The 26,716-nt window shown below is 48.6% G+C and overlaps 1 protein-coding gene across 1 annotated transcript in view; it reads left to right on the top strand.

Moving 5' to 3' along the window:
- The window catches only part of LOC311514112 (uncharacterized protein), a 36,296-nt gene extending 17,775 nt beyond the window's left edge, over positions 1–18,521 (top strand). Inside the window, exons 3-4 of the mRNA XM_084616502.1 lie at positions 8,147–8,260; positions 8,611–18,521. Coding sequence (XP_084472628.1) covers positions 8,147–8,260; positions 8,611–10,136 — 1,640 coding nt within the window. The 3' untranslated portion in view covers positions 10,137–18,521. The remainder of the gene's footprint in view (positions 1–8,146; positions 8,261–8,610) is intronic.
- Positions 18,522–26,716: the final 8,195 nt, after the last annotated feature.

Raw genomic sequence — 26,716 nt, 5'->3', positions numbered from 1 at the left:
ATTTTGGTGTCCTTGCAGCACAGGGCAGAGGTGAGCTCTGCTCACAGTTCCAGGAAGTTGGCTTTGTGCATCCAAAAGTTTTTCAGCCACTGCTCCTCATCCTAGACCTGTATAAAAGTATGATCCCACCACTCAGTGCTTGTTTCCCGAGCGCAGTAGCAAAGGTCCACTGTGTGCAGCTGCTCCATGAATGCCAAAAGTAATCTGGAATGGTTTCTTTCCATGGCACACAGCAGGACAGGCTCCTTGGATTCCTATTCAGATTTGCAGCTGATGAAATACTGTATGATTAGCCACATTGCCTAACCACGATGCCAGGGCACTAGGAATGTGCCTGGCGGGCAATAAACCTGGCTGAGTGCCTTTGACACTGAACCGTGCTTGTGTCTGTCTTTTTTATAAGTAACATTGAGGTCTGCTGAATTAACATGCTGCGCTATTTACTAATTACATTAACATTTTAAGGACAGAAGCAGAGGGCACCCTGAACACCATTACTAAGGCAATGACATTTTAGCCTTTAGCACTTAACGACACTGGTTAGTACTGTCGAGGTTTGCTGAACCAATTCTCTGTGCAAAGCTAAACAGCACAAAGAAAGAACACGCCCACCCACCAGCCAACTGACAACTGTGGGGAAGGAAAGAACACAAGGAATGGGTACTCCTTGGGTCGCAGGAGGTGGGGAGGGCTGAGATTGGTGAGAAGAAGGGGACCGGGTATCATAGCTACACCTCTGTTCCCTTCCAGGTGACAGAGTGCCCACCCCCACGAAGCTGTCAGGCCTCTTGCATTTCTGGAATACTCCTGCTCCCAGCCAGAGCCCTGGGTGACAATAACTGGCATATCAGCTGTGCTTACCCAGCAACTCAGGTTGAGTGCAAACACCTTTGAGAGTCTGGGATCAGGGGTGCAGAGTGACAAAACAAGTTTCTTCAAACCACAGTCATGTTTATTTTGCACAGGAAAAAAGCACAAGAGCAAAAAGGATTTTAAACTAACTGTTTTCACACATGCCTGTCTTACCTAAAAGCCTGTCATCCCCAGTCATCAGATAGGCAGGTCTCGCTTCTTCAGACACCCCAGCAGGGTCCCTGAGTTTCTGTCTCACTTCTCCAAATAATTATCTGAGCAGCCAGCCTCCTCTATAGAGGGAGTCCCTGTTTTGGGTCCCAGGCCTGGCGCAGCTCATGAAACCCAGTTCTGTAAGTTGGCTGGAGAAAGGAGGTAGAATATTCAAAGCAAATAGTTTGGGCATTGTTTCTTAGAAAGGGACTGCCACGGTGTGACTCATCATGAGCCATTCACCTTCCCTTTCTGCTCATTTTCTTACAGGCCTCTCTTCCCCCCCCCCCCCGCCATTAAACTAATCAAATTATTCACACAGTAAATATCCCAATATCCAGGTCAACATACAGAATTCATCAGCATTACAGAGCAGCTCCAACTTTGTCATGGGGGGGTTGGGGTGGAGAAATTGGGCCAAGGAACACCTGGGAAATGTGTGGAGGGGGTCAGTGTGACATAGGGGAGATTTTGGGACTATGGTTCCATAGCATTATGGAATCATTGGACTGGAAGGGACCTCGAGAGGTCATCTAGTCCAGTCCCCTGCACTCGTGGCAGGGCTAAGTATTATCTAGACCATCCCTGAGAGGTGTTTGTCCAGCCTGCTCTTAAAATTCCCAATGATGGAGATTCTACAACCTCCCTCGGTGATTTTATTCCAGTTCTTAACCACCCTGACAGTTAGGAAGTTTCCAAATGTCCAATCTAAACCTCCCTTGCTACAATTTAAGCCCCTTGCTTCTTGTCCTATCCTCAGAAGTTAAGAACAATTCTTCTCCCTCCTCCTTGTAACAACCTTTTATGTACTTGAAAACTGTTATCCTGGCCCCTCTCAGTCTTCTCTTCTGCAGACTAAACAAACCCAATTTTTTCAATCTTCCCTCATAGCTCATGTTTTCTAGACCTTTAATCATTTTTGTTGCTCTTCTCTGGACTATCTCCAATTTGGCCACATCTTTCCTGAAATATGGCACTCAGAACTAGACACAATACTCCAGTCAAGGATTAATCAGCGCAGCATAAAGAGGAAGAATTATTTCTCGTGTCTTGCTTACAATACTCCTGCTAATACATCCCAGAAAGATGTTCAGGTTTTTTGTAACAGTGTTACACTTTCAACTCATATTTAGCTTGTGATCCACTATGACCCCCAGATCCCTTTCCGCAGTACTCCTTCCTAGGCAGTCATTTCCCATTTTGTAGGAGTGCAACTAATTGTTCCTTCCTAAATGGAGTACTTTGCATTTGTCTGTATTGAATTTCATCCTATTTACTTCGGATCATTTCTCCAGTTTGTCTGGATCATTTTGAATTTTAATCCTATCCTCCAAAGCACTTGCAACCCCTCCCAGCTTGGTATTGTCCACAAACTTTATAAGTGTACTCTCTATGCCATTATTGAAATCATTGATGAAGATATTGAACAGAACCGGACCCAGAATCGATCCCTGTGGGACCCCACTCATTATGCCTTTCTGGCATGACTGTGAATCACCAATAACCATTCTCTGGGAATGGTTTTCCAACCAGTTTTGCACCCAGCTTATAGTAGCTCCATCTAGGTTGCATTTCCCTAGTTTGTTTATGAGAAGGTCATGTGAGACAGTGTCAAAAGCTTTACTAAATTCAAAATATACCACATCTACCTCTTCCCCCCAACCACAAGGCTTGTTACCCTGTGAAAGAAAGCTAACTATCAGGTTGGTTTGACACAATTTGTTCTTGGCAAATCCATGCCAACTGTTACTTATCACCTTGTCATCTTCTAGATGTTTACAAATTGATTGCTTAATTATTTGCTCCATTATCTTTCCGGGTATAGAAGTTAAGCTGTAATTCTCTGGGTTGTCCTTATTTCACTTTTTATAGATTGGCACTATATTTGCCCTTTTCCAATCTTCTGGAATCTCTCCCACCTTCCATGACTTTTCAGAGATAAATCGTTAATGGCTCAGATATCTCCTCAGTCAGCAACTTGAGTGTTCTAGGATGCATTTAATCAGGCTCTGGTGACTTGGAGACATCTAACTTTCTAAATAATTTTTAACTTGTTCTTTGCCAAATTTAGCCTCTGATCCTACCTCATTTTCACTGGCATTCACTATGTTAGACGTCCAATCAACACCAGCCTTCTTGGTGAAAACTGAAAAAAGAAGTCATTAGTACCTTTGCCGTTTCCACATTTTCTGTTATTATCACCGCCCCCCCAACCCCCCATTGAGTAACAGGCCTACCCTGTCCTTGGTCTTCCTCTTGCTTCTAATGTATTTGTAGAATGTTTTCGTATTACCATTTATGTCTCTAGCTAGTTTGATCTCATTTTGTGCTTTGGCCTTTCTAATTGTGTCCCTACAAACTTGTGTTATATGTTTTTATTCAACCTTTGTAATTTGACCTAGTTTCCACTTTTTGTAGGACTCTTATTTTTAGATCATTGAAGATCTTTTCGTTAAGCCAGGGTGGTCTCTTGCCACATTTCCTATCTCTCCTACACAGTGGGATAGTTTGCTCTTGTGCTCTTAATAATGTCTCTTTGAAAAACTGCCAACTGTCTTCAGTTGTTTTTCCCCTTAGACTTGCTTCCCATGGGATCTTACCTACCAGCTATCTGAGTTTGCTAAAGTCTGCCTTCTTGAAATCCATTGTCTTTATTTTGCTGTTCTCCTTCCTACCATTCCTTAGAATCACGAACGCTACCATTTCATGATCACATTCACCCAAGCTGCCTTCCACTTCCAAATTCTCAACCAGTTCCTCCTTATTTGTCAAAATCAAATCTAGAACAGCTTCTCCCCTAGTAGCTTTCTCCACCTTCTGAAATAAAAAATTGTCTCCAATACATTCCAAGAACTTATTGGGTAATCTGGGCCCTGCTGTGTTGTTTTCCCAACAGATGTCTGGGGAGTTGAAGTCCCCCATTACCACCAAGTCCTGGGCTTTGGATGATTTTGTTAGTTGTTTAAAAAAGCTTCATCCATCTCTTCTTCCCGGTTAGGTGGTCTGTAGTAGACCCCTGCCATGACATCACCCTCGTTTTTACCCCTTTTAGCCGTACCCAGAGACTTTCAACAAGTCTGTCTCCTATTTCCATCTCAACCTCAGTTCAAGTGTAGACATTCTTAATATATAAAGCAACACTTCCTCCCTTTCCCCCTGCCTGTCCTTCCTGAGCAAGCTGTACCCTTCTATGCTAATATTCCACGTGTATTATCCCAGCAATCTGTGATGCAAACTATGTCATAGTTGTGTTTATTTACCAGCATTTTGGGTTCTTCCTGCTTATTCCCCATACTTCTCACATTAGTATACAGACATCTAAGGTATTGATTTGATCCCCCACCAGCCCAGTTCTGTCTTGTCTCTCCCTTATTTCTGCTATAACAGCCCATTCTCTCCACAGATTCCGACCCTTCTCCCAGATCTCCATGTTTTTGACTTACCTGTGGGCTTTGGTCACCTGCCGCCTTCAAACCTAGTTTAAAGCCGTTCTCACTGGGTTAGCAAATATGCTCTTCCCCTTCTTCGATAGGTGGACCCCATCTCTGCTTTACAGTCCTTCTTCCTGGAACAGCATCCCATGGGCAAGGAAGCGGAAACCCTCCTGGCGACACCATCCTCACAGCCAGGCATTTACCTCCAGGATGCAGCTGTCTCTGCCTAGGCCCCTACCCTTGCCTGAAAGGGTTGAAGAGACCACCATGTGCATGCCCAACTCTTTCACCTGTACTCCCAGAGCCCTGTAGTCACTTTCTGATCTGCTGAGGGTCTTACCTTGCAGTATCATTAGTGCCCACATGGATAAGTAGCATGGGGTAGTAGTCAGAGGGCTGGATGATCCTCGACAATCCCCCCATAACATCTTGGATACGGGCCCCTGGCAGGCAGCATACCTCCTGGGATGCCATGTCAGGCTGACAGATGGGTGCCTCTGTCCCCCTCAGGTCTCCAACCACCACTACCCTATGTTTCCTCCTGGGAGTGGAGACGGTGATCCTCCCAGCCTTGGGGAAACATGGCTTCTCCTCCACCACCTTTTGGGGGGCCTCATCACTCAATGCCAGGGCAGCATATCGGTTTTCCAACACCATGGTGGGTGGGTTGGGAGTAGGGGTGGAGCACTGCCTGCTGCCAGAAGTAACCAGCAGCCAGTGTCCTCCCTGTGACAGAGCCATGCCCTCCTCCCCCGATGGTGAGACAGCAGTTCTCTGTAGCTGGATAGCTTCCTCAGCCTTGAATGTCTCCATATGAATACTCTCAAGGAATTCCTTGTGGGCATGTATGCTCCTCAGCCTGCCTACCTCCTTCTGTAGCTCTCCCACCTACTTCCTGAGAGATTCCATCAGCAGGTACCTTTCACACTGGATGGTCCCCCTGTTGCCCTAGATTTCGGGGGCATCTATACCCCCAGAATGCGATTAAGCTAATTGCATCCATATTATATGCACTCAGCCACTATGAATTAATGAAATAGAACACCACATAGTTAAGGGTTAATTTGGAGACAGGCTTTCAGACGCAAGGTCATAACTACTGGCAGTTTTGCTAATCAGTATGGGAGGAAGGGAAGAAAACATAAATAACAGAGAGTGAAAGAAACTATGTGGATGGACAGGCTTGAGTCTAGATGCCTCTGATAGTAAAAGTTTATTGAAAGTTAGGAAAAGGGATGATTTAGTAGGGGTCATTATGACCTATATGTTTTGTAGAAGTTAGTTATAAAAAGTTTAGATAATAGAGTGTATTTGGGAGCAGTCCTTGGGAGCTATGCTGGTAGAGACATTTTCCTGATAGCTTTACTCCCCAGCAGGGAGGCGTTTGGCCAGTACTGACCTGTCATTGATGAGCCACACCATATCAGAATATAGGTAAATACCTGGGATGTTCTAAATCTATTGCTTATGTCTGTCTGTGATTAAATCTAAGCAACCACAGTGTTAGACAAAAACATGCTTACTTACATTACTCCTTGATCAGACAGAATTGCTGAGTTCCTGTTGACTTATTCCTTACACCGCCTGGAGTGAAATAGTTAAATCACCCCTATTGGGGGTTCTGATAACCCTAGATAACACCCCAACCTGGCTTTCTGTGAGTGGGAAACCCTTGTGATTATATTACATCTCCCTCCCACAAAATCCCTCTCAAACTCCCCTGTTTGCAATCCCCTCTACACTAGCTCCCCTTCATCGCTTAGCCTCTGGCTTTTAAGGTCTTCTCTCCTAGGTCAGTTTACACCTTTGTTAATCACACAGCAGGAGGGTGATCACAAGGCTGATTGAGGCTGATCAAAGATGATCAAGGATGATTTAGGGAACAAAGGCTCAAAGAGTCCTGGGACACACAATCCCAACTGACCCAGTAACTGAAATAACCTGAAAGAGAAAGAAATACACAGACAGACAGACAAACAAACTCACTCACCCCAAGAGTAGTACTCGCATCTTGTTCGTTCAGCAGGGGGGGATCTCCTTCTTCCCCCTCTCAAACTCCCATTTCCAGTCCCCTGTTCACCATCAGGGAATCCCACACCATAAACACAGAATCTGGATTCTGCCAGAGACAACTGGTATCTGCTGAGATGGGGGGGGTGTCACACTTTAAATATTTGTCGCCCACCAACAGCTTGAGTCACACACCCCCAAGTATGCTTCCCCCTTACCCTCAGCGGCTCCTCCCTGCGGCTCCCAGGTGTTAGCTCAGTGTGGAGAGGGAGCAGCAAACAGCTGGGAGCCGCAGGGAGGGGCCACGGCTTTAGCTCTATGCGGAGAAGCAGCAGCAAAAGCAGCAGCTCTCCCTGCAGCTCCCAGCTGTTTGCTGCTGCCTCTCCCCATGGCCACAACTCCCAGCTTGCCGGCTCCAGTAGCGGCCATGTAGGGAGGGGGCCTGGTGGCACCATGTAACCAAGCAGGGCCAGCAAACCCTTGTAAAAAACTGGGGAGCCCCCCCCATGCTTCACCTCTGGCTTCTGCCCAGCAAGGAGGGGGGCTCCAGCCCCATGGGGCATGCCTGCTGGGGCTCAGGGATTCAGCAAGAGCAAGGCTGAAGCCCTGAGCCCCAGAAGGTGCGCCCCAGTTCTTGAGATGCTGAAGGTTGTCATATGCAACTCAGAGGGTCAGTAAGATTGGCCACCCCGATATGGAGTCTGCACTCTCTCCTTATGATAGTCCAGTTTCACTTTATTTGACATACTTCTTTCAAATGTTATTATTTTCACTCTTCTTCTCTCTCTGTGGCTCAGTGACTTCCCCGCTTCCTCCGCCCTCATATCTTTTCCCTATGCCCTGTGGCCCAGGCACCTTTGCTGAAATCTTACGTTCCTTGCACTGACAATATGCTCCATCCCTGCCACAAACATGTGCTTTCTAGTGATGTCATCGGAAACTTCTGGGGACTGAAAGGGTCTCACTTCATCCACTCTCTTTCTGTAGCAACCACAATCTGTTTTCCCTGCAGGTTCCTGGGATCTTTGAGTCGGTCCCTCCTAAAGTCACATGGCCTGATTCTTCTTTTTCACATTCTCCTTTCCCAGAGGAATCAGAGTCTGTTGCATCTAAATTATAGTATTTAATTCACTAGAGTTATCCACACACTGGGGGATATTTATATACTCCCTTCCATTTCTCCTGACTTACTAGAGTCCCTATTTCCTCAAAATGGGCTTTCCTGACATATAATACCGCTGACTTACTGCATTATGGGACCTCTGGGCTCCCTCTTCTTCCTTACTGTGCTGAACCCCACCAGCCAATACTCACCTCTTCCAGATCTCCTAGTCTCTGGTCTTCTCTCTGTCAGAAAGAAGCATTTCTAGAGGGACTTCCCTACTGTCCGGAACCTTCACTGTCTGGGACTTGGAATCTCTGTGTTTTAGGAGCCTCTTTGATGATGAGTGTCTGGCTCTGTGTGTTCACAGGAGCGATGGGGATGGTTAAATCCACCAAAAGCAGAGTATCCAGCACCTTTGAGCAACTTAGGAGCTGGCTCTGGTTACTGGCTGGGGTTAAAATAATAGAACACTTTTTTCTGACAAGCGTCCCATGTATTCAACTGATGTCCCTTGTTTTCTTCCCCTGAGCAGGGTTTCCAGTTTCCAAACCTGATGTGATCTCCCAGCTGGAAAAAGGGGAAGAGCCGTGGGTCTCAGAAATCCAGGACTCAGAGGAACAAGGGATCCTGAGAGGTGCCTGCACAGGTGAGGCATCATTAAACCAACTCAAAAACTGTCAGTGCCTGAAGGAAAGAGCTGGGATTCCCTACAAAGACCTTGTGAACTCTCTGAATTCAGGATTTTCCCCAGCATGTGTCATACCCTCAGGGCAGATATTGCTCATGACTTCCTACCTATCGTGACTGACATTTAGCTTCTTCCCTGACCTGCTGTCATCCTGAGTGTTTGAATAGGATGTGGAAACAAAATTTCTCCCCTTTTCTCTCCCTTATGGGGAAAAAAGTTTAGGTAATTCAGTTCCTGATTCTTCCCCATCTCTCCAGCACATCTCTCCCATTTTCCATTCCTGTTTGTGGTTTCTCTGTCTATCCCAGCAGGTGATGAGATGGTGAGTGAGAAGGAGGGTCAGAATCTTCAGCAGATGGATGCTGAGCAAGTGGAATCACACAGGATGTTATTGCAGAGATCCAAAGGGAATGTGTCCAGATGTCTTGAGGAAGGAAAACTGTATGAGAGTCAGCACAGGCCAGAGAGCCAGCCAGGGGAGAAAGAGGGTAAATCCATTACTTGTCAGGCAACTCACAAAGACCTCAGGGGAACCACAGGACAGCACACAAACCTCACAGAAGAGGGAAAAAACACATGCACTGAGTGTGGGAAAAACTTCCGAGGACGCTCAGGCCTTAGTAATCATAAGAGAATCCATACGGGAGAGAGACCCTATGAATGCAGTGAGTGCGGGAAAACCTTCACTCAGAGTTCTCACCTCATTAGACATGAGAGAATCCACACTCGGGAGAGACCCTACGAATGCTGTGAGTGCAGGAAAAGCTTCACTCGGAACTCAGACCTTATTACACATCAGAGGATCCACACAGGGGAGCGGCCCTACGTATGCTCTGTGTGTGGGAAAACCTTCGCTCAGCGCTCAGCCCTTACTAAACATCAGAGGATCCACACTGGGGAGAGACCCTATGAATGCAGCGAGTGCGGGAAAAGCTATACTCGGAGCTCAGACCTTATTACACATCAGAGGATCCACACAGGGGAGAGACCCTATGAATGCCGTGAGTGTGGGAAAACCTTTACTTGGCGCTCAGCCCTTACTACACATCAGAGTATCCACACAGGGGAGAGACCCTATGAATGCCGTGAGTGTGGGGAAACCTTTGCTCAGCGCTCAGCTCATATTAGACACCAGAAAATCCATGCAGGGGAAAGGCCCTATGAATGCTGTGAGTGTAGGAAAAGCTTTACTGAGAGCTCACACCTTATCACACACCAGCGAATCCACACAGGAGAGAAGCCCTACGAATGCGGTGAGTGCGGGAAGCGGTTCAGCCAGAGCTCGTACCTTACTAAACATCAGAGAATCCACACGGGAGAGAGACCCTATGGATGCCGTGAGTGCGGGAAACGGTTCACTGATCACTCTAGCCTTACTAAACATCAGAGAATCCACACCGGGGAGCGGCCCTATGAATGTGGTCAGTGCGGGAAAAGCTTCACTGAGAGTTCACACCTTATTACACATCAGAGAATCCACGCCGGCGGACGCTGCCACGAATGCAGCGAGTGCGGGAAAAGCTTCACTGAGCACTCAACCCTTACCAAACATCAGCGCGTCCACACAAGAGAGAAACACCATCAGTGCACTGAGTGCGGGAAAACCTTCTCTCAACGCTCACACCTTATGAATCATGGGAGAATCCACACCGGGGAGAGGCCCTACGAATGCAGCGAGTGCGGGAAAACCTTCACTTGGCACTCAGCCCTTAGACATCAGAGAATCCACAGTGGGGAGAGACCCTATGAATGCAGCGAGTGCGGGAAATGCTTTACTGAGAGCTCACAACTTGCTAGGCATCAGAAATTCCACAAGGGAAATGATAAACCATAAAAACCATATCCAGGGCTCACAAATGATTTTTTCCCCTTTAATACTTTTTCCTAATTCTGACATCAAGACCGTTAAGGCTGCCTGCACCATTTGCTTCACCATGGTCCCTCAGCACCCCATGTGGTTTCCCATTTTTGTTTTTTACAGCTTGCCCTTCTTTGGGGTGAATCTCATGGGCCTTTCTGTAAAACTCCATAGTCCTATGACTCAGGGGAATGTGTGGCCCTCCTGCCAGGCATGTCAGTCAGCTCAAGGTGTGGGAGATACGGGTCTAGCTATATCAACATAAAATCTACCTGGGCTTCATCCCCAGTAGGATTTTCTGTGGAGTTAGGTAGCTCTCATTAGCTATCCTGATGTAAAAGCCCAACTATTCTTACAGTAATGACATAGACCATATCTAGGGTTATCGAGTTCATTTCCTTATGACCTGACCCAGCCTCCATCTCCTAGTCAAAGCCAATCTGGAGCATCACATTTATACTCTTCCTCCCATTGCAAAGTGACTGTTAAAGCCACGGAGTTCACCCTCTGGAACAGATCGTCTCATTCCCAGTTGTTCACACATTGGATTTGGGTGTGCTCAAGACGTTTTGTACCCTTTTTCCTCATTTAAATTACACGTAAATATAACAAAGAGCAGAAGCAGGGTGGGGGAAAGTGTGGTTTCAGCCTCTGGGGCACCTGAAGGGGATGGGTGATTCGCAGAGATTCCCTCCTGCAGCATCGCCCCAGCTGTGTTACCTTCTAAGTTTATCTTCTTCACTTTCTGCCTATCCACCTCCCAGAATGTCGATGCAGTGTCCTCAGCGCTCAGAGGCTAATACGCTTGAAGTCTAGAAAGGAGCTGTGATGCTATCAGGTTGCCAGCTCAGACCAAGGCAGCAGCCTAATTCACTCACATGTGAAGAGAAATCAACGGAGTGTCAAAAGGTATCCTACTGTGATCAGGCCAATTCACTTCTGTGTTGGTATATTTCAGAGGAAATGTAATGTTATTGTTCTTGCTTATCCATAAACCTGTTGGTTGCTATAACATTACATTATCTATGCCCCTATACCTAGTTAACCCTTGACCAAAAGCATGTGTTTGTATTAGGATGAGAATATACTTGATGTGTAAACTTCATTTCAACTAATGAAAGATTGCTTGGAATGCTCAAATGAATGCATAATGGTACTATTCTTGCATCGGGATTGGAGCCTTGGAGTGGTAAATGAAGAAGCATGCTGACGTCAAAGCATGGGTCATTGTGTTTGACACTGGGAAATCTACAAACTTAGCCCTGGTCCACACTACACAGTTATGTCATCGTAAGGCAGCTTATGTTGACCTAACTATGTCAGTGTACACACTACAGCCTTGCTCCTGCCAATGTAAAGGTCCTGTTACACTGACGTAATAAATTCACCTCCATGAGAAGCATAGGGTTTACGTAGTTAGGGTGACGCAGTATCAGTGTAGACACTGTGTTACTTACATCGGCTCTTGGCTTACATCCGCTGGTGCCATGAAATTGATAAGAAGGCCCGGCTCCCCAGCCAGGCTGCTGCCAGGTCTCTGCTTCAAGCCAGGCTGACACCCAGGCTCCCAATTTTGGCGGCCACTCAAACTCCCAGCTGGGAGCCTGGACCCTGAGTGTGGATCTCCCCCCTGGAAGTGCTCTGGTGAGGACGTGCACCACCGACAGAAGGAGGGTAGTGTGGACATTAGCCACCTAGTTTGACTTACGATTATAGTGCAGACATGTCCTGAGTCTGTTAGTCAACAAAGGAAGAGGCCATGCTGTGATGAGAGCACTTGCCAGATTGCTTTCTGGAGATCAGGGAATAAGAATGAACCCTGGGAATGATCCCGTCTCTCTGAGCTGTTAGGCCACTTACAGGGAAGCATTCCAGATACAAGACAGAGATTCCCCAGAGTTGTTTTGGGTATCACTGGAGACTTTTGGACACTGGCAGATAACTACAGCTCTGCTATCATTTTGGACTTACAAACTTGGTCTCACCTGTATTTTACCTGTTTTAACCTGGAACTCTCATTTCTTTTTCTTAGCTAATAAATCTTGAGTTAGTTTACTAGAAGAGAAATTGGCTGCAGCATTGTCGTTGGTGTGAGATCAAGAGTATCCATTGACCTGTGGTATGTGACTGGCCCTTTGGGGCTGGGAGCGTCATGGGCTGCCCTGGCTTGGTGCTCTGGAACCACTCTGAATGAAGTTCAGACAGGACCCTTGTGTAGTGTGACATCCGTCAGGGCACACTCTTTAGAGAAAGCCTCCTCAGCTTCTGTGTCTCCTTGGGTCTGACCTCAGAGTGTCCAGCACCCCTGATCCATGCCATGAGCTCCCTGCAATGAGTCTACCTGAATAGGACACCTGGTGGGAGGATTACTTGCCCCCAAAGGGACCACGCGCCCCATCTTCGCAGTCACCAGTGACTCTTAGCCAGCATTATAAAACAGAAGGGTTTTTTTAGTCATCTGGAACACAGTGTAGAACGGATCTTGTAAGCACAGAAAGCAGGATGTTACAGCAAAGGCCATCTTGTGGGGGATCCAGAGCCCTGGGCTCTTCCATCTGAATCCCAAGCCAGGAGAATGACCAGCTTCTAGCAGTCCACCCTCAGTCATGCCTTGTTGCCCCTCCTCCATCCTTTGTCTCTTTTCCAGCCAAACTGGTCACCTGGCTTCCAACTGTCTCTTTGTTCTCCAGCTCCTTCGGCTGGCTCCTTGGGCATGATGGGCTCCAGCTATCAGTTGCCAGAATACAGAGTATCCAGGGGGCTCAGGCAGCTAGATAGCACTCACACCTGCCCTCCGGGGGCCCCTGCAAAGATCACACACCCATATTCCACCACCTAGATACTTGTGCAACACATAGGGGAAACTGAGGTACGCACAGTATTCTTGCATGTCGCAGAGCAAGTACGCCCCATCACCCTGGGGGTTGGGGCAAAGGGTGTGGTAGCCCTGCACTTAAGTCTATATGACTGCTCTTAGCCTTGGGGCTGCACGGCCCAATGGACAAAGTCAATAGGGCTCCCCTCGGCTGCAGGGAAGTGAGGCCCCATGGCCAGAATCAATAAGGGAGGTTTGGTGGACTGCCTACTCAAAGAGTAGGGGGACCCAAGCCCTCCCTGCTCCACTGGGTCCCAGCCCAGGGCCCTGGCGGTGGCAAATCTGCCCGAAACACACTGATGTTGCAGGAACACTGGCTAGTCCCTCCCTGCAATGCTTATTAAATTCAGTCATTTGTCAGATATGTCCTATGTGGTGGATCTAAAGTTCCCGCTCTGCTGATGACTCATGGGGTGGTCACGGCAGCTCCACAGGAGCTCCTGTTGTTGAGGGTTTTTTCCACTTTGTTCTCTTTAAAAATATCCATCCCTGGTGCTACTCAGCACGTGCTCAAGAATTCCTTCAGCCTCCCTCTGGGATCGGGGCCCTTGATTCTTCTGGGTGCTGCACAATCAACGACTCAAATGCCATCTTGCTCATGGGTGAAGCTGGCCTCCTCTCACACAGCTGTTAGGAGAGCCAACTTTAGGATACTGTTATCACCAATACTATAAAATTGCAAGGAATCTGACCAGATATTCCACGGGAGGTATTTGTGAAAATGTTATGATTTGCCAAATATGATGATCTTGTTTATGTTTGTATCACCTTTGTATTGTGAGTTATAGATATGTAGGTTATAGCTGTATTTTGAACTTGTGCTCTGCATATGAGTGACACCCCCAGACAGATTTGCGTCAGCACTGCCTAGCCTGTTTGATGGCCCATCAACAGTCATCAGCTGTACAATGAACCCATTGAAAAAGCCAGGGACTAACACCTTACAAGTCAGCAAGGCACATGGTCTGCTTATGGACATAACTGTAAGCCTTTTCCATGCCATGTGCTGTGAAGCTTGTGTTTGGGGCAGGAAGTACAGGCCACATGGCAAAAGGAATATAAAGGGCAGCTGCATCATCTCTATTTTGTCTTCATTCCTGCTTCTTCCTCTTTTCTACAAACAAAGATCTGAACAAAGGACTGAATGACTCATCCAAGTTGTGGATGTGTTTCAGAGGGACTTTCAAGCCAGCAAACTCACCAACACTGCTGAGAACCTGATATATGGACTCTGAAGTCTCTGTATGTGTCTGAGTGTTTTATCATTCAACAGCTCTCTTCTTGTTCTTTCTTTTTTCCTTATAAACCTTTAGTTTTAGGTGCTAAAGGATTAGCTGGCAGCTTGGTACTTAGGGTAAGATACAACCTAATACTGACCTGGTAACATGGCTGACCCTTTGGGGTCAGAAGGTCATTGTGTATATGTGAGCAGAGTTTTAAAATAACTTCTCACTGTACTGGAGGTAGGTACTGACTGGAATGCAATAAACGGGGCAGCGTGGTTTCTTTTTTTAGCTTCTTGATAACCAGTGGGGGGGGGGGGAGGATCAGAAGCACAGTTTGTGACTGATTGAAGAGTTTAACTTCCGTGTTGACCACCAGTTCTGAGAGTATCTGCTCTCCCTTTTGCAGCCTGCCCTGAACTTGGCATTTTCAGGGAGGGCTGCCCCAGGCACCAATGAGTCACACCAGGCACTCCACCCCGCAGGTGATTACACATAATACACTCAGCTGTGAGAGCCTCATTGGTGTATGTGCTTGTGAATTTCCTCTTCCTTCCCCTTTATAGCTACTCTTCTCTATAGGACTGAAGTCTACCTCAGCATTACATAGTTACGTTTGCATGGAGGTGGAATAAAAATCTACTTACGGAAAGTGAATGAATCTTTATTGTCCTCCAACACACGGTGACTGTTGCTAACATTCGGAGACAGTAGCAATAGGTGCATGTGCGTTGTCAGAGCAGTGTACACAGAACAGTCATTACAAGGTTCATACCATGGTACAAAAAACCAGTGCCAGCAACACACATTACCGGGGCTCACTGTTAAAATGCTCCTTCAAAGCCTACCTGATCCAAATAGCTCCCTGCTGAGCCTCTCTTACAGACCTGGTATCTGGCTGCTCAAAATCAGCTGGCAGCTGTTCAACTTCCATGCTCCACCCTTAAGAAAACTTCTTCCCCTTTACGTCACAGATATGAAGCGTACAGCAGACAGTTATGACTGTGGGGATATTGCCCTCACTGAGATCTGACTTCCTGAGGAGACACCACGAGTGACCTTTCAAATGGCCACAGGCACATTCACCAGTCATTCTACACCCACTGAGCCTGTTGTTCAAGCTCTCCTTGCTGCTGTGAAGGTGGCCGGTGGCCGGCTTCATGAGCCACGAGAGCAAGGGTTAGGCTGGGTCTCCCAGGATCACTACTGGCATTTTCACCCTCTGGTCTGGAAAGAAAGTCCCTGCTTGCAGCTTTCTGTACAGGCCTGTGTTTCTAAAGAGGCGTGGGGAATCTTCTGGTCCCCCAGAAGTATCACCGCAAACTACTGTACCTGGCCCATGACATCCCCCTCGCAGGGCACCAGGGAATCCGGCGCACCCGGCAGAGGTTGCTACAGAACTTTTACTGGCCCGGGGTCTTTACCACGGTCCGGCAGTATTGCCGATCCTGTGACCCCTGTCAGAGGGTGGGGAAGGCCCGGGACAAGAGGAAAGCGGCTTTGAGACCTTTGCCCATCATAGAGGAGCCTTTCCAAAAGGTGGCCATGGACATCGTGGGGCCTCTCAGCAAGACGACCCGGTCGGGGAAGAAATACATTCTGGTGGTGGTAGATTTTGCTACCTTGAGGCAGTGGCCTTGTCTTCTATCAAAGCAGACACAGTGGCAGATGCGCTGCTGACAATTTTCAGCCAAATGGGGTCCTCCAACGATATCTTGACAGACCAAGGATCCAACTTCATGTCAGCCCTGTTCCGGTGCTTGGGGGAGAAATGTGGGGTCCGGCACATCTGGGCCTCAGCGTAACACCCCCAATCCAATGGGCTGGGGGAGAGGTTCAATGGGACGCTAAAGATGATGCTGAAAACCTTTATGAACCAGCACCCGCAGGACTGGGACAAGTACTTACCTCACCTGCTGTTTGCGTACAGGGAAGTGCCCCAGGAGTCTACCAGGTTTTTGCCTTTTGAACTGTTATATGGAAGAAGGATAAGGGGGCCCCTGGACCTGATGAGAGATTAATGGGAGGGGATGGTCACTCCCAATGGAGAATCAGTGGTGGAGTATGTCCTGAGCTTCCGAGAAAGACTTGCTGAGCTCATGGGCTTGGCCAAGGAAGCCCAGAGGAAGCAGAAGGTCTGGTATGATCTCATGGCATGGGACTGCGCCTATGCCACCGAAGGCCAGGTGATGGTTCTGTTCCCCAGGAGAAGAAACAAACTACAAACTACCTGGGAAGGCCTTTGTCAAGCAACTAAATGAGGTAAACTATGTGGTGGAGCTGTCTAACCAGGCACACTGCCACCAGGTGTACCATGTTGTTATGATGAAGCCATATTATGAAAGGGGGACTGTGGTGTTGGCCGTGTGTGGACAGTGGGAGGAGCAGGGAGATGACCCCTTAGTAGATCTATTCCCTGAGACAGAAGCTCGCTCCTCCCTGGAAACAATTCCCCTCTCTGCTCAGCTAACCCCTGCCCAGCAAGCTGAGGTCAGGGAGGTGCTGCATCCGTACCGACAGCTGCTTTCCAACCAGCCTGGACTCACTAATCAGACTGTCCACCGGGTGCAGACAGGATCACACCCGCCTATAAGATGCTCCCCCTTCTGAGTCACAGGGAAAACTACTCAGGACCTGGAAAGAGAGGTCCGGGACATGCTGGCTTTGGGGGTGATCCAGCCATCTGCCAGCCCTTGGGCCTCACCGGTGGTGCTGGTCCCCAAAAAGGACAGGTCGGTCCGGTTCTGTGTGGACTATCGGAAGCTCAATGCCATCACTATATCTGATGCCCACCCCATGTCCAGGCTGATGAGCAACTTGACAAGCTGGGAGGAGCCCGGTACCTTACCACCATGGATCTTACAAAGGGCTACTGGCCAGTGCAACTGGATGCAAATACCAGGCTGAAAATGGCCTTTAGCACCCGTCTGGGGCTCTGAGTTCCTGACCCTGCCTTTCAGCCTCAAGGGGGTACCGGCCACCTTCCAGCACCTGGTGGATCAGCACTGAGGGGGATGGAGAGTTTTGCCGGGGCGTATATTGACAATATCTGTGTCTTTAGCCAGACCTGGGAGGACCATGTGTCCCAAGTTAGACAAGTGCTGGACTGACTCCAGAGGGCTGGGCTGACCATAAAAGCTGAGACGTGCCAGGTGGGGATGGCCAAAGTATCTTACCTGGGCCACCGGGTGAGGAGCGGCTGCCTAAAGCCAGAACCAGCCAAGGTGGAGGCGATCAGAGATTGACCACTCCCCAAACCAAAAAGCAGGTCCAAGCCTTTATTGGGATGGCAGGGTATTATCAAAGATTTGTGCCACACTTTAGCTCAATAGCCACCCCCATCACTGGGTATGCAAGAAGGGGAAGCCAGACAAGGTGGTCTGGACTGAGGAGTGCCAGGAGGCTCTCTGTGCATTGAAGGAGACTCAGGTCAGTGGCCCAGTTCTGGGAAACCCAGACTTTGACAAGCCCTTTATGGTGTTCACCAATGCCTCAGACACAGGGCTGGGGGGCAGTGTTAATGCAGGTTGATGAAAAGGGGGAGAGACATCCCAATGTGTACTTGAGCAAGAAGTTGTTACCTTGGGAGCAAAACTACATGGCTATAGAGAAGGAGTGCCTGGCCATGGTGCGGGCCCTTAAGAAACTCCAGCCATATCTATTTGGGCGACACTTCACTGTGTACACCGACCACCCTCCCCTGACCTGGCTGCACCAGATGAAAGGAGCCAACGCCAAGCTCCTGAGGTGGAGCCTGCTCCTGCAGGATGATGATATGGACGTGGTCCATGTGAAGGGAAGCGCCAACAGGTTCGAGTGACCCCGCTCAGTTCAGTCTCAAATGGGAGAAGAGATGTGACGGAGCAGGGAGTGGGGAGTGTTGGCCTGGTGATGTTACATGGGAATTTCACTAGATTACTGTCTGTATTAATATTAGATGGTGGTGAGATATCAGGGTGTGACTTCACTTGAGGGATGATACGTGAGCATATAATCTGAGCCCAGGAGGGGTTGGGGCCAGGTGACACCTTCTGCCTGGGAAACTGGACAAAGGCTGGCGGAAGAGCTGGGGGGTGGCTGGGTGAGGCAGCAGGAAGGGGTTTCGGTTTTGGAGCTGACTGGGGAAATGGAGGGAAGCCCAGCCCCGGGCTTTGGGCTCCCCACCCCCCAAGATGGACCTGATGGAGGGGTCCTGTTTCCTGTACCTAAAGCTCTGCTTTGGACTGTGTTCCTGTCATCTAATAAACCTTCTGTGTTACTGTCTGGCTGAGAGTCATGGTGAATTGCAGGAAGTGGGGGGTGCAGGGCCCTGACTGCCCTACACTCTATAACAATGAGTACTTGGTAAAATAGAAATGAAATAGCAGAATGATATGCATCTGCACAGTAACAAAGCTAAATGATGAAGTGATAAGAGTATTTCAGGGAATCCCGGGAGCAGAGAAGACAAATTTGTGAACGGCTACGAGACTTTACGCAGTCAGACACACTGACAAGGGGTTCTGTGTTTCTGTAAAGTATTTCACTGAATCAAGTCTCCTACAGCATCTCAGTAGGTCACATCAGATCAGACAGAGAGGCGCTGCAGTGATGAGCATTGGGATGCCTGTGCCTTTAAGAACCCAGCCCTGGGAAGCCCACTCTGAGAGGTGCTGCCTGTGGGAGGGGAAATTAAGAAGCCCCTCTGCCTCGACCCTATTTTTGCAAACACTGGGGTCTCAGTCCACCAAGGTAGCTCTTACCCCCTCTGCCCCTGCCTGTACTGGCGTTTTATCCTCTGTTGCCGTCTGGCAGCTCCTTTCCCTCCAATCCCTGATTTTACCCCTCAGCCCCTCTCCTAACCCTGCCTCCAGCTGTTTGACCCCCCCGACCAGTCAATTTCCACCCCTCCTCAGATTCTGGCTACCCCCCCTCCTCTGATTTACCCCCTTTGAACCCCTGTAAATAGCAGTCTGCAGAATCTGATTCCAAGTCAGGGCAGGGTGAAGGGAAGTGACTTCAGCAGATGTTACTGTGCTCAGCGCACCCTCAGTACCAAATTCCTACAGGGGGCAGTTTCTCACACGACACCTGAGGCCACGTGCGGGCAGTGGCTCCATCACTGTCCGGGCCCCGCCCAGGCACGTTCCCCGCCCGGGAGCAGATCCAAAGGGGCTGCGAGACCTGCTGCTCCCGGAGCCTTTGTGCGGAGTCTCTGTCCTGCCCGCCCAGTGCTGGCCCTGGGGTCTCTCTGGCCCCTGGTGCCTGCAGCTCCTGGCCAGGGGCGGCAGAGCCTGGGACTGGGTCCAGCTGGAGAAAGTCCCCACCCCAGATGGGCACAGAAAGTGCTTCAGTGAAAGCCTGTCCCTGGACCAGCCCCACGGGGGCCGCAGGAGCAGCCTGGAGCTCAGCCCGGGCTCCCAGCTCACACTGGAGCCAGCAGCACCGGTAGTGTCTTGTACCGTACAGAGCCCCGCCTCCGGGATCTGCCCCACGACTCTTTTCCTGCCCTCGTTCCTACCAGCCCCCCACTCCCCGGGCCCCTTCCTGGCTCCTTCAAGCCCAACCCAGGCTGCAGCTGCTGCATGCATTGGGCCAGGGACTTTCTGACGTGGGAAGTAGCCCCATCTCTGCTCCTCCTGCCTCTGTGTGTCCCAGAGCTGCTGCAGGGACTGACCCACAACCAGGCTCTCGCTCCTATTAGCACTCACAGGGGCCCATCCAGCTACAGGAAAGCGAGCGCCCTTAGGAGCAGGGAAGTGACCAAGTCTCCCTGCCAGAGGGTGTGGGGGGGGAAATGGGAAGAAGGGGAAAGAGGAGAGAGAGACCAAAAGGGGATAAGGAGAAATAAGTGGGGAAAGCAGTGCCCAGCTCTTTTCTATTGCATCGCCCCTGAGTAGATTGTTCCTGAGCTCTGGGTAAATATCCCCCAGTGTCCAGATCCCCCTGCCTCCCAAGGCAATGCACATAGGTGTCTCCTTCCTGCCAGTCATGATTACAAGCAGCTGTAGGTGTCATCCTTATGCCACAATTTGAGAAAGACAGCAAACCTTGGGAACACACGTCTGTATTTACAGTCCAGTGTTACAATCCTTTCTCCAGGAGATGTTTCTTCTATACTCCTGCTGGATGGGCACAGAATGGGGCAGCAACAGGTTTGTGTCCGTTTTTGTTGCTGCACATTCCTTAACTTAGAAGAGTATGAAATGAAGAAAATGGAGAGTGAAGTAAAGGGAAATATACAAATACAAGTTCCAGCTCCTGTTACTTATTAAAAGAAATGACTCGATATCCCAGTTACATGTTTTCTTAACATGAACAAATAAATCCTAAAGCACCTATCACTAAGGCCAAATGACTGTGGACACCACTCAGCTAAGGGTTAAACAATGCAGTGATAAAGTTCAGGTCAAATCAATAAATCAATGAGTTAACAAGGATATTACATTGGCATTTAGTCAAACCATCAGATTAATACAGCAGAAAGTCAACACTTATAAATCCTAAAAGAGCAACCCAAGGAGGCAGGTGCATATTCAGTGATGCCGAAACCCCAATCAGAGATTTTTACCCAGGCAATGCAACCCAGATTTAGCCAGATGAATATTTCAATACCAAAACCAAATTATTGCTTACTTTTAGCCTACAACCTCAAAGCTAATTAGTTTTCTCCTTAGATTTCACTATTCTGTAGCTACTACTTCTCCTTGCCCTGTCACCCCAAAACACATACAGACCGTAGAGAGACATTAGTAAAAGAAGTTCAAACACCTCTCGCTGAACAATGCATATCAGACAGCTCAATTCCTTGCAATGCTTCCATAGGTGAGGAGCACGCATTCAGTCATTTCATAGGGCAGAGTTTTAAGGCTATGAAGATTTTGGGAACTATTCTTCCTAGCATCTTCCCTTTGTAGATTTCAGGGGCATTCACACACACACATCTAATAGAAGGACTGGGAGGTCTCCAAGTTCTTAAAAAGAAATAGAGACTAAAAAATAGAAAAAGGAACAAAATGTTTCTAAGCTTATAAGGGGCTGGATCTGCACCTCTCGGTCTTTGGATTCACCTGGAGTAGGAACCGTAGCTGCAGTTTAGGAACCAGGTAATGCAACAGATGGTCCAGCACGTTGGGCTAGCAGGCTGTTCAGGTACAGGGAGACTAGCGAAGGCTGCATAGCCTGTCGACGTTGTGCTTCATTCCCCAGAGGGGATCAGTGCTGGGATCCTGGCAGTCAGTCTCTCTGAGGCTATGTCTACACGGGCAGACTTACAGAGCTGGGAGTTACAGTGCTGCTCAAAGAGCGCTGAAGGGAAACTGCTATTGTGTGTTCACACTGTCAGCTGCCTGCGCAATAGCATGTTCACACTTGTGGCACTTGCAGAGGTGTTCAGAGCGGTGCACTCTAGGCAGCTATTGCACTGAGCATCGCTTCCTTTTCTGCCGTTAAGAGTTGTGAGAAGGCATAGGGGGTCGCAGGGCATCCTGGGCCCTGTCCCAATGCCCTGTGATGCATTGCTTCGCATCCCAACAATCCCTGTGCTTCCGTCCACATTTGGCGCCATCTTTCAATGGTTGGTGTACTGCACACTCTGCTTCTCCATGCTGCAGCAATGGATCCCGCACTGTTGAGCAATATGCTACACGTCACGAGTGGCAGTGGAGTTATTCCTTAAACTACAAAGGCAAGAGGAGTTCAACATTGATCTCACATAGTAGCTACGACATGAGATTGCTTGTGGCATTAACGGAGGTGCTGACCACAGTGGAATGCCGCTTTCGGGCTCGGGAAACAAGCACTGAGTGGTGGGATCACATCATCATGCACACGTGGGATGATGAGCAATGGCTCCAGAGCTTTCAGATGAGGAAAGCCACATTCATGGGACTATGTGATGAGCTCACCCCAGACCTGCAGTGCAAAGACACGAGATTGAGAGCTGCCCTGCCGTTGGAGAAGCATGTGGTAATTGCACTGTGGAAGCTGGCCACTCCACACTGCTACCAATCGGTTTCTAATAAGTTTGGAGTGGGAAAGTCGACCATTGGACACATGTTGATGGAAGTGTGCAGGGCCATTAATTGCATCCTGCTCTGAAAGACCGTGACTCTGGGCAACGTGCGTGACATTGTGGATGGCTTTGCACAAATAGGCTTCCCTAACTGCAGAGGGGCTATAGATGGCAAACCTATTTCAATTCTGGCACCAGCCCACCTAACAACTGAGTACATTAATCGCAAGGGGTATTTCTCTATGGTTCTCCAGGAGCTTGTGGATCACAGTGCACATTTCACGGACGTTAACGCAGGCTGGTCTGGAAAGGTGCATGATGCAGGCATCTTTTGGAACACTGGCCTGCTCAGGAAGCTGCAAGCAGGACTTTCTTCCTGGATCAGAAGATCAAGGTAGGCAAAGTCGAAATGCCTGTTGTGATCCTGGGAGACCCTGCATATCCTTTAATGCCGTGGCTTATGAAGCCATACATGGGGCACTTTGACAGCAGCAAGAAGCATTTCAACAATAGGCTGAGCAAGTGCAGAATGACTGTTGAGTGCCCTTTAGGCTGTTTAAAGGCCCGCTGGCGCTGCCTATATGGGAGGCTGGACATGGCTGATGACAATATTCCTATGCTTATAGTCACGTGCTGTACGGTCCATAATATTTGTGAAGGGAAGGGTTAAAAGCTTCACTCAGGGCTGGACCACTGAGGCTCAGCACCTGGAGGCTAAATTTGAACAACCAGAGACCAGGGCTATTATAGTAGCGCAGCGCAGGGCCATAAGGATCAGGGATGGCTTGAGGCAGCAATTTGAAGCTGAAAGCCACTAATTGTTGTTATGCATGGGAGTGCAGTGCTTGTAATGCTAGGAGGGGATTGTGATTCATACAGACAATGCACTCTGAAGGTTTAAGAATATTGTCTGTTGCTTTGCAGGGTTCTGTTTGCTTTCAAACCAAAACTATTCTTTTATATAAAAACAAGCACTGGAGGAGAAAGACAAAAAAAAAAACCCATCAGCAGTGTGCAGGATGGAGGAAGGGAGGGTCCCATGATGAGGTGGGGTCCTGGGACCACTAAAGATTTGTGTATGTCCACATACAATATGCAACCTTATCCTTTTGAGTACAGTGCACTGGGTACTGTACTTCAGCAGGAATAAACTGCAGAGGGATGGATGTTGAGTGCAGTGGGTACTGGGAGATTGCAGGGCTGGACTGGGATGGGGCAGGAGTGGAATGCAGCGAGTACAGACTGGAGCCGGAGGTTGCTAAGAGTGTGTTGGCGGTGCCTGGGGGGCTGCATGGGAAAGCGTTTTGCGACAGTGGCTGCAGGAGAGGGCGGGAGCGGAGCTGCTTGGTTTGCAGTCCTAGTAGCGCCTGGAGCGTGTCTACTTGGCACTTCAGAACATTTAACAGCTGCGCCGTGGGCTTCATTCCGGCACAGCACATTCTCCTTTCGGTCTCTCTTCTCACTGTCCGGCAACTCCTTCAATTCTTGTTTTTCAACTGCGGAGTGCATCATGACATTATGCAGAAAGTTCTCTTTAGTTCTTCTTGGCCACTTTCTAATTCTGCATAGCCGTTCAGCCGGAGATAACAAAGAGGGAGGCTGGGATCCCAAGGGCGTATCTGTGAAGCCAAAATGCAACATTTTACAGAAGCAGTATTGTTTGCAACACAGAGACCACTGAGGCAGAGATTTAAAACACAGCCACTATTCACACACCTGTCACTAACTGGCTAACCCAGGCAAGCACACATGAGCCACAAGACCCCCAAAATGGTAACAGCAGGGGCAGGGGAAATCACTGTTCCAGGACAGTACTGTAAACTGGGCGCGTGGCTCTTGGGGAGAGACAGAACTGTAGGGGGGCCTTATAATCATTCCTGTGCCCACATTTTCCACAGGCTGTGTTCATTATGGAAGATATCAGAAGATTGCCAGTTTCCAGAGAGGTATGTATGTAAAAGAGCAGTATGAAACTGGATAAAAGCCTGCTGAGAGTCTTTGGGTTAATTTTAGAAGTGAGAGCAACAAGGGTGATGTCGTGGTGGGTGTGTGCTATAGACTACCAGACCAGGAGCATGAGGTAGATGAGGCTTTATTCGGACAACTAACAGAAGTTTCCAGATCACAGGCCCTGGTTTTCCTGGAGGACTTCAATCACCCTGACATCTGCTGGGAGAGCAATACAGCGGTGCACAGACAATCCAGGCAGTTTTTGGAGAGTGTTGGGGACAACTTCCTGGTGCAACTACTGGAGGAACCAACCAGGAGCCGTTCTCCTCTTGACCTGCTGCTTACAAACAGGGAAGAATTGGTACGGGAAGTAGAAGTGGGTGGCAACCTGGGCAGCAGTAACTATGAGATAGTTGAGTTCAGGATCCTCACAAAAGGAAGAAAGGAGAGTAGCAAAATACGGACCCTGGACTTCAGAAAAGCAGACTTTGATTCTCTTAGGGAACTGATGAGCAGGATCCCCGGGCAGCTCAGATAAGAGGGAAAGGTGTCCAGGAAATTGGGCTGTATTTTAAAGAAGCCTTATTAAGGGCACAGGAATAAACCATCCCATGTGCAGAAAGAATAGCAAATATGGCAGGCGACCAGCTTGGCTTAACAGTGAAATCTTCGGTGAGCTTAAACACAAAAAGTAAGCTTACAAGAAGTGGAAAATTATTCAGAAGGCTAGGGAGGAGTATAAAGATATTGCTCGAGCATGCAGGGGTGTAATCAGGAAGGCCAAAACACAACTGGAGCTGCAGCTACCAACGGATGAGAAGGGTAACGAGGGGTTTCTACAGGCAGGTTAGCAACAAGAAAAAGGTCAGAGAAAGTGTGGGATCCTTACTGAATGCGGGAGGCAACCTAGTGACAGATGATGTGGAAAAAGCTGAAGTACTCAATGCTTTTTTTGCCTTGGTCTTCACAGACAAAGTTAGCTCCCACACTGCTGTCCAGGGCAGCACAGTATGGGGAGGAGGTGAGCAGCCCTCAGTGGTGAAAGAACAGCTTAAGGACTATTTAGAAATGCTGGACATGCACAAGTCCCTGGGTCCAGATCTAAAGCATCTCAGGATGCTGAGGGAATTGGCTGATGTGATTGCAGGGCCATTGGCCATTATCTTTGAAGACTTGTGGCGATCGGGGAGGTCCTGGATGATTGGAAAAAGGCATATATAGTGCCCATCTTTAAAGAAGGGAAGGAGGAGAACCCAGGGAACCACAGACTGGTCAGCCTCACCTCAGTCCCTGGAAAAATCATGGAGCAGGTCCTCAAGGAAACCATTTGGAAGCACTTAGAGGAGAGGAAGGTGATCAGGAACAGTCAACATGGATTCACCAAGAGTAAGTCATGCCTGACCAACCTGATTGTCTTCTATGAGGAGATAACTGGCTCTGTGGATATTGGGGAAAGCAGTGGATGTGAGATATCTTTACTTTAGAAAAGCTTTTGATACAGTCTCTCACAGTATTCTTGCCAGCAAATTAAAAAAGTATGGATTGGATGAATGGACTATAAGGTGGACAGAAAGCTGGCTAGATTGTCAGGCTCAACGGGTAGTGATTAATGTCTCAATGTCTAGTTGGCAGCCAGTATCAAGTGGAGTGCCCCAGGGGTAGGTCCTGGGGCTGGTTTTGTTCAATATATTTCTTAATGATCTGGATGATGGGATAGATTGCACCTTCAGCAAGTTCGCAGATGACACTAAGCTGGGGGGAGAGATAGATACACTGGAGGGTAGGGATAGGGTCCAGAGTGACCTAGACAAATTGGAGTATTGGGCCAAAAGAAATCTGATTAAATTCTAGATGGCCAAGTGCAGAGTCCTGCACCTAGGATGGAAGAATCCCATTAACCACTACACGCTGTGGTCCGACTGGCTAAGCAGCAGATCTGCAGAAAACAACCTGGGGATTATAGTGGATGAGAAGATGGATAGGAGTCAGCAATGTGCTCTTGTTGCCAAGAAAGCTAACGGCATATTGAGCTGCATTAATAGGAGCATTGCCAGCAGATCGAGGCAAGTGATTATTCCCCTCTATTCGGCACTGTCGAAGCCACATCTGGGGTATTGTGTCCAGTTTTGGGTCCCCCACTACAGAAAGGATATAAACAAATTGGAGAGAGTCCAGCAGAGGGCAATTACAATGATTAGGGGGCTGGGCCACATGATTTACGAGGAGAGGCTGAGGGAACTGGGATTATTTAGTCTGCAAATGAGAAGAGTGAGGGGGGATTTGATAGCTGCCTTCAACTGCCTGAAGGGGGGGTTCCAAAGAGGATGGAGCTTGGCTGTTCTCAGTGGTGGCAGATGACAGAACAAGGAGCAATGGTCTCAAGTTGCAGTGGGGGAGGTCTAGGTTGGATGTTAGGAAACACTATTTTACTAGGAGGGTGGTGAAGCACTGGAATGGGTTACCTAGGGAGGTGATGGAATCTCCGTCCTTGGAGGTTTTTAAGGCCTGGCTTGGC

This window comes from Lepidochelys olivacea (assembly GCF_965140295.1).
Source record: "Lepidochelys olivacea isolate rLepOli2 genome assembly, chromosome: 28".
In the NCBI taxonomy this organism is placed as follows: domain Eukaryota; kingdom Metazoa; phylum Chordata; order Testudines; family Cheloniidae; genus Lepidochelys; species Lepidochelys olivacea.
This window is presented reverse-complemented; position numbering and strand designations above follow the sequence as displayed.